Source organism: Triticum dicoccoides, chromosome 1B (assembly GCF_002162155.2).
Source record: "Triticum dicoccoides isolate Atlit2015 ecotype Zavitan chromosome 1B, WEW_v2.0, whole genome shotgun sequence".
NCBI lineage: Eukaryota > Viridiplantae > Streptophyta > Magnoliopsida > Poales > Poaceae > Triticum > Triticum dicoccoides.
In genome coordinates, this window is record NC_041381.1 from 341,780,869 (window position 1) to 341,789,304 (window position 8,436).

General features: G+C 47.7%; 1 protein-coding gene across 1 annotated transcript; it reads right to left on the reverse strand.

Annotated features, from left to right (window-relative positions):
- LOC119334190 (E3 ubiquitin-protein ligase HAKAI homolog) lies at nucleotides 1-3,021 on the reverse strand. Its single transcript, XM_037606799.1, has 3 exons — nucleotides 2,662-3,021; nucleotides 1,726-1,784; nucleotides 1-1,195 (listed from the first exon to the last, which is right to left on the reverse strand). The coding sequence occupies exons 1-3, from the start codon at nucleotides 2,977-2,979 to the stop codon at nucleotides 169-171; spliced, it is 1,404 nt and encodes a 467-aa protein (XP_037462696.1). The 5' UTR covers nucleotides 2,980-3,021; the 3' UTR covers nucleotides 1-168.
- Between the last annotated feature and the right edge of the window lie 5,415 nt (nucleotides 3,022-8,436).

Sequence of the window (8,436 nt, forward strand, 5' to 3'; positions counted from 1 at the left end):
TTCACAAACAGCATATGACAACTCAGATTAAATTGCATCGTTTTTAGCACAACGTAGGCTGCCATCGAGTGCTCATCAGTTACATGCCAAGGTGGCAAAATTGCAATTTCCCAACGCAGTACAGCACGATTTTGGCAGCAGCCATAAAATTGGCACGCAAAAAACTCATCAACTTCTGTTGAAAGACTGCTGTCCAGCGGACGGGGGTTGTGTAGGGGGAGGTGGGGGGAGCGACATCTGCATTTGCATCACCATAGGTAACTGTTCTTGGACGCCCCTTCCGTCGCCACGGTCAGCTTGGCCTTGGAAATCCCTACCTTGCATGCCTGGATTCATCGAGCTGTCTGGCATCATCCCGAAACCAGCTGGAATGAAGGCCATGCCGCCACCTCCCTGAGATGGATTGCCTATCAACCCCATGCCCCATGGGCGCTGAAGCCCCTCAGGCACCGACGCTGAACCTTGATCTGATCCGGCATCTTGCAGTTGCATCTGGAACGGAGCACTGAAGTACTGCGGATTCCCATCTTGTTGGACAGGGTAGCTGAATGATGCGTTGGGGATTAAAGGCTGATTCATATTCATGTGCATCATGAAGTTTTGCTGATGAGGATGCATTGGAGAGAACATGAAAGGTGAATTAGGCATCACTTGCTGCTTGTCTTGAGTACCATGGTCAGGTTCTTGGCGAAGTGGAGTTGCACCAGGTGTACCATCATGAGCCCAGCTGTAGGGACGGTCAAATCCTTGAGGTGTGTTGTTTTCGGACTGAGTATCACCTGGTGGATAGTGGCGACCATGGAATGATGGCGGTTTGCTTAGCATAGGGGGCCTTAGTGGGGTGTGCTCCCTCTCCCTGGACTGGTGATACCGAGATCGGTCTTCACGCTCTTGCATGTGAGAACTGGAAGTGGGTGAAACACCCCGCCTTGGAGGAGCACGTGCGGTAGATATCTCAGGCATTTGAGATTGCCTTTGAGCATCTCCTCCAGAAGCACGGGAGATGTTAGGAGCATCTGGTTCATTACGTTCTTCCTTCTCCGTGTTAGTTTGGAGGAGATTTGCATGAGCTTCAGGTACATGAGTCATAAATTCCGCTTTCTTAAGGAAAGACTTGAGGCACATAGGTGCAGCGCAGATAAAAATCCCTTCCATCATTTTCACAGTCTGAATCTTCTGAATGCGCTCATCACAACTGCGGATATAAGTAAATATATAAGTTTCAAAATGACACGTCTAAGACCAAACTAGTCGAACAACATAGCAGTAATTAATAAGCAGCAACATTTGTCCCTCTTAAGTACAATGTCAACGGGGGAAAACTACAATTGCTAGTTTACTATCTCATGAAAGGTACAGAACAATGTACATCACTGCTTAACTAATGTTCACAGCTATTGATGCTAACAGTAACAACTAGCAAAGATAAAAGGAAACAAGCTGAAACACAAGCAATTTGGGTGAAGGTTACTATAGTTCCACTGCATTACCACATAATTGAAAATACAAGCATGCTAACATGAGATCTACTTAGCTGAAGCTCCTTAAGCTCAATCAGTGGATACTTAGATGTCACATAGCAAGCTTATTTCGGCAAGTATCATGCCGTGCAGATACATCAGAGTTATGCAAGTTATGCTATCATGAATCAGTAAGTCACTCGATATACCACGAAGGTGAGAATGGGATAAAACCAAGTTACAAAAAGTTCAGGAGAATGCTTACAGATAGCAGCTGGAATCACTTCTTGCACAGGCTAAACAGAATGCATGTTCGCAAGGAATCTGCACAAAGTTAAAGAAAGTCATTGATCGAACGATTCAACTATGGAAAATAGCAAAAGAACTAAAATAAATAGACCACATATAGTTCAGGCTGGTAACTGGTAAAATATACATGCTAGTTTAGGGACATACGACATGGCGACATGCCTAGATGATTGTGAAATGTATTGCATGCAATCATTGGTTTCGCTTGCTTATGCACTGTGTGGTACTAAAACTAGACAGGCTTGATAGCCGGAATACTTTCAGCTTAAGAAATCAGAGCACCAACCACGCCAGGACTCTGAATAAAGTGAATATGAACATCCCATGCCGTCAATAGAGTAATTTAGATTCAGTATTTACAACAAAACAACATTATCAAACTAATATAAATTCCATGTGCAAATTACGTGCAATCCCTAAAAATATTAATATCGACCGATAGTGTAGCAGAATAAAATACGATTACTGCTTCCATTCAATACAGCTTCAAAACTGGACAATAGGCCTCCCCCATTCGACACTTAAACAAAAGAACCTACATCCTTTTTCTGGCGAACAAATGTACCACAAACAGAAGGATATAATATTGACTCCAGTTACATATGTCGCTGTAACACACCCTCAAATATACCAATGTAAATTTCTACAGGTATTTTTTATTTCTTTTTGCGCAATATCAATAGTTTCACTAGCCTTGGGCTCTCAGACCCCTAAAATCCTTAAACAGTGGGCATACCGACACTGCAGAAATTCTACATCAGCCTGATGCACTTGACTATTTATTCCAAACAAGGATTACAATAGCAATTAACTCCTCCTGAATGATACATAATTAGATGGTGTTATATGAAGACATAGACAGGGGAAGATGCTGGGATTTAGGATTCCATACGAGGCGGCCGTAAATGGCGATGGGGAACTCGCAGCGGGAGCAGATGTGGACGCGCTCGCCGAGGGGGCGGCGGGAGCGGCGGCCGATGGCACGCGTCGCAGCGATGGCGGAGTTTGTGACGGCGCCGAGGCTCTTCGCCACGGCGAGGTCTGCGATGACCAGGTGGTCGGGGCAAGCGACAGTCACCGACTCCGGGGCACCGCCAGCCGCCGTGGCGGCGGACTTCGCCGGGGCGCCACCGGACGCCCCAGCCGCCGCGCCAGAGGCCGCGGCCCCGGAGTCCGACGAGCCGATCTTGCTCAGGCGTATCTGGAGCATCGCTTAGGGTTTCTCAATTTCCGTCGGAGTTTTTCCCGTGGGTTTATTTGCTGCTTTTCTGGTGCAGATCTGGGCCCAGGAGCAGCCTCGGTTTTTCAGCTTGGCCCGCTTTTAGCTCGACGCCAACAAAGAGTCTTATTATCAGTCAACCACCTTTGTTATACGAGGGAACATTGTCCCCTCTCATTAGGGTTTTCATCTTCTCCCGGCGGCGCTTTGGCGATCGACGTGGAGACCTCGCTCCCCAGCCTCCTCCGACCGCTACGGGGTCTAGAGCGTTGCCTCTCGACCACGCTGCCGGGGAGGAGTGGTTAGGGTTCCTCCGTCCGCGGCAACCCAGGTTTTCTCGGACAAGAGATCTTGATGGCGGGCTCGGCAGCGGATTCAGAAGCTGCGTTGAGCGATGTTGAGAAGATGATGAAGGAATTGGGTCTGAAAGAGAAGGATCTTTCGGACATAGTTGTGGAAGAAGGAGATATCCCGGAGGAGGAAGCTAGATGGATGGCGATCGCGCGAGTCCACAACGACAAACCATATAGTCAGTATTGGTTTTTCAGAAACATGCGGGTCGCTTGGGATCTCGCTCAAGAGGTGAAATTCAGGCCACTGGAAGACAACCTTTACACCCTTCGGTTCTCATGTTTAGGCGACTGGGAAAGAGTCATGCAGGATGGGCCATGGACTTTCAAGAACAAGGTGGTGGTGATTGAACCCTACGATGGATACACGAGGCCGTCCACCATTGAACTCAACAAGGTAGAGATTTGGATACAGATCCATGATCTTCCAGACCTTCTCTTTCGGATGTTAAAACCACTTGCATCAACTGTTGGGGAGTTTATCTATGCCGAGCCAAAATCTCAAGACTTTGAAGGGAATTTCTTCAGAGTAAGGGTTAAAAAAGATGTGACTAAACCTCTGAAAAACGCGGTCTCGTTGGTCTTAAAACAGAAGAGGGAGATCTTCCTCGTGAAATATGAGTGGCTTCCCGATTGGTGTGCAGTTTGCGGGCATCTTGGCCACTTGTTCAAGGAGTGCGGGACTGGAATCCATCCTCCGTCAGCATTGGTGTTCAAAAACCTTCGGGTAGATTGGTTCAGGGGGCCAGGCAGGGGGCCCGGAGAAGGGAGAGAAGGAGGCAACAGGGGCCGTGGCAGGTCAGGAAGGAACGGAGGTAGGGGAGGAGGCCGCACAGGCGGTAACACCAGTTCTACACAGGTAGTCAAGCTCGGGACACAACAATGGCGGAGGCAAAGGCGAATAGAAAGAGGGATGCAATGGAAGTGATTCAGAATTAAGGAAAAACAGCTATAGACTTGGAGGCTCTTGAAGGGAGTCAGACATCGAACCTTCCGCTTGCCATAATACCTCCAAGCCCATCCAAACAGGATCCAAAGAGAACCAAGACAGCTGTGATCCAAAGTGACAAGAACTCCGGAAAGATTACCACCACCAACAAAAATGATGCGCGTTTGGCGGGCCTCCCAGGGGGGTCGCCCCTGGCGCAATGAGTATCCTAACATGGAATTGTCGTGGGGCTGGCAAACCCGCGACAATTCACGAGCTTCGTGACCTCACGAAGCAACATGCCCCCTCTATCGTGTGTATCCTAGAAACTCAAATAGAGGGCTCCCGTGTGGAGAATTTAGTAGGTACTTTGGGTTTTGATAAAAGTTTTGCAGTTAGCAGTTCGGGTAGGAGTGGAGGAATTGGTCTTTTTTGGAAAGATGAAATAAAGGTTGAAGTTATCGGTTATTCTGAGTACCACATTGATGTTACTATTGATGCACTTGTTGAGTTTCAAACAAGAGTTACTTTTGTTTATGGCGAGGCCCAGGTAAATCAGAGATACAGGACGTGGAACATGCTTTGTGGGATTGCTGGTTTGAGTAATCTCCCCTGGGTGGTGATCGGTGACTTTAACGAAGTTATACACGCACATGAACATGATGGAGTAGGTCAGCGAAGCCAGGCTCAGATGGATGCCTTTCGTGATGCATTGGATATATGTGGTCTAACGGATGTTGGCTACAGAGGCACCACCTGGACCTTCGAGAAAAAGGTGGCAGGTGGTACGTACACTCGAGTACGACTAGATAGATGCGTGGCCAACGCAGCATGGTTATTGGCCTTTCATTTGGCAGTGGTGGAACATAAGATAGCGGCCTCATCTGACCATATACCTATCTTGCTGAAGTTGATGGATACACATGCATGCAGGAGGGGCCCTCGAATGTTCAGATATGAAACCTGTTGGGAGAGAGACCCAACTCTAGCGCCAATAATTCAAGCAGGGTGGATGGAGACAGAAGGAACTTCGGTTCAAGCAATGAAAGATCGGTTGCGGCGTGTATTTCGGGACCTAGCAGACTGGGACAAGGACCACTTTGGGAACGTACACCGCGAGATCGCACACTTGAAAACGGAGTTGCAGAGGCTGCGTGAGGTTCTAGGAAGAACAGGACCAGTCCATGCAGAACTAAAGATCAATGAGCGTCTAGTCGAACTCTTTCACAGAGAAGAAATGCTATGGAGGCAACGAGCATGCATCGACTGGCTGGTCCATGGGGACAAGAACACATACTTCTTCCACCTCAGGGCATGTAGACGCAGAAGGAAGAACAACATCAAATCACTCTTATGTGGCGATGGATAGTTGACAGAAAATGTTGTGGAGATGGAGCAGATGATCACCTCGTTCTATAAGGATTTATACAATACCGAGGGGGTGCAGGGGATGGATCACGTCCTCCAAACGGTCCCTAGTAAGGTCACAGCCGACATGAACGAGATGCTAAATGCTCCTTGCACTCCAAAAGAAGTCAAGACGGCATTGTTTCAGATGTTCCCAACAAAAGCCCCGGGCCCGGATGGCTTCCCCGCCCACTTCTTTCAGCGTCACTGGGAACTTTGTGGAGAAGAGGTGACCTCGGCAGTCCTGAAAATTGTTGAAGGAACTGAATCTGCAGAGAGCATAAATGACACAGTGTTAGTCCTCATCCCGAAGGTAAAAAACCCATCTTTGCTTTCTCAGTTTCGCCCTATAAGCCTTTGCAACGTCTTGTACAAAATTGCATCTAAGGTGATAGCCAACCGTCTGAAATTGGTACTACCGGAGATTATATCAGAAGAACAGCCCGCTTTCATTCCGGGAAGACTGATCACTGATAACATCATTACTGCTTATGAATGCTTACACTTCATGAAGAGGAACAAAGCAAAGAAACACCAAGCATGTGCCCTTAAACTTGACACGATGAAGGCCTATGATAGAGTTGAATGGAGTTATCTAAAGGCAATCATGCTAAAGTTGGGTTTCAGTGAGAGGTGGGTTAATATCATCATGAATCTTGTTACTTCAGTCAAGTTTTCTGTCATGTTTAACGGGAGGAAGCTTGAAGAGTTTGTTCCATCCAGAGGGAATAGACAAGGGGACCCCATTTCTCCATACTTATTTTTGTTGGCAGCAGAGGGCCTTTCGTGCCTCCTAAAATCAAGAGAGTCATCTAGTTTGCATGGGCTACAAGTGGCACCATCGGCGCCACCAGTAAACCATCTTTTATTTGCAGATGACAGCCTGTTGTTCTTCAAAGCAAGTTGTGAGGAAGCATCCGAGGTGAACCTAGTTTTAGACCAATACTGTCAAGCTTCTGGTCAGAGAATCAATCATGCCAAATCATCGATCTATTTCAGCAAGGGTGTCCCGGACAGTTTAAGGTTGCAAGTGAAGAATCTGTTGAATGTTCCTAATGAAACTTTGAATGAAAAATACTTGGGCATGCCCTCGGATATCGGGAGTTGAAAGAATGGAGCCTTCAAGTATCTAAAGGATCGGTTATGTAGCAAAATCCAAGGATGGATTGAAAATGCTTTATCATCAGCTGGGAAAGAGGTGCTAGTGAAATCAGTAGCCCAAGCGGTTCCAGTGTTTTCCATGTCATGTTTTAAATTGCCTAGAGGTCTTTGTGAACACCTAAACATGTTGGTGAGGAATTTTTGGTGGGGAAGTAAAAACGGGAAACGCAAGCCTCATTGGGTCTCTTGGAAGACTATGACACAACCAAAGAGTATGGGCGGCCTTGGGTTCAAGGATTTTGAGTTGTTCAATTTAGCCATGTTGGCCCGGCAAGCTTGGAGACTCCTGCAGTTCCCAGACTCGCTCAGTGCGAGGATCCTAAAGAGCATCTACTACCCAAACTCCATGATCCTTGAAGCAACTCTAGGGGGTCACCCTAGCCAAGTTTGGCGCGCGGTGGTGGAAGGCAGAGACACGTTGAAAGTTGGATTGATCAAGCGGATTGGAAACAGTGAATCCACAAGTGTTTGGGATGACAACTGGCTCCCCAGGGATGAGATGATGAGACCCTACGGTTGCATATCCCCCAACCCATCGGCGCTGGTCAGTGAACTTATCGACGCCACGACGGCTACGTGGGACAGACAGAGAATTTTGGAGGTGTTTATGCCTATGGACGCTCATGTGATAATGGGTATCCCTATATGTACATGGAATACACAAGATTTCTGGTGTTGGCACTTCGAGAAGAGCGGGAACTTCACAGTTCGGTCAGCCTATAATATGATGGTGGCAATTCGATAGAGAAGGAAGGCATGGCTCGAAGGCTCGCCAGGGCCTTCGTCATCCACCACTGAAACCACCATGTGGAAAACAATGTGGAGAACACAAGTACCAGGCAAGGTTAGCATGTTCTTATGGCGCTTGTCAAAGCATTCTCTTCCCACTAATGACGTGCGGGCGCATCGGCACATGGCGGACTCGAGTGCTTGTGGCTTCTGCGGAGCCGAGGATTCTTGGAAACACTCTTTGATCGACTGCACCATGTCTAGATGTACCTGGGCATTGGTAGATGAAGAGCTGGCTCAAGCGATCGCATCAACAGTGGAACCGAATGCTAAACAATGGTTGTTCACACACATAGAATCGCTACCCCATGAGCAGTTTGTGAAGCTCTCGGTAACACTATGGGCGATTTCATGAAGGGATCTTCCAGAGCCCACATGCAATATGCAGTTTCATTAACCACTACCTACAAGAATTGAACATGATCAAGGAGATGATGAAGCCTCAGGGGCGAACCACAACTGCTACCACAGGTGTAACGCGGCTAGACCGAAAGCACCACCGGCTGGATTTTGCAAGATTCATGTTGATGCTGGGGTGCACTTTGCCTCTCGGGGTGCAGCCGTTGCTGTCTGTAGGGATGGCACGGGAAGGTATATGGGCAGCTCAGACCTAGTCATAGAAGGGATGCATGATCCAGCAATGTTGGAGGTGATAGCATGCAGGGAAGCGCTGGCTCTGGCGGCGGATCTGAACATCAATAATCTGGTGGTGGCCTCTGACTCTAAGCAAGCAGTGAATGATATCAACAATGAAGCAATGGGTACTAGTGGTGAAATAATCAGAGAGATCAAGTCTAGGTCTTTACTTTTCAA

Coding starts and splice junctions, on each gene's coding strand:
- LOC119334190 (XM_037606799.1), bottom strand. CDS start 2,979: ATGCTCCAGATACGCCTGAGCAAGATCGGCTCGTCGGACTCCGGGGCC. Junction 1,785..2,661: donor TCGCCATTTACGGCCGCCTC/GTATGGAATCCT, acceptor AACTTTGTGCAG/ATTCCTTGCGAACATGCATT. Junction 1,196..1,725: donor AGTGATTCCAGCTGCTATCT/GTAAGCATTCTC, acceptor TTATATCCGCAG/TTGTGATGAGCGCATTCAGA.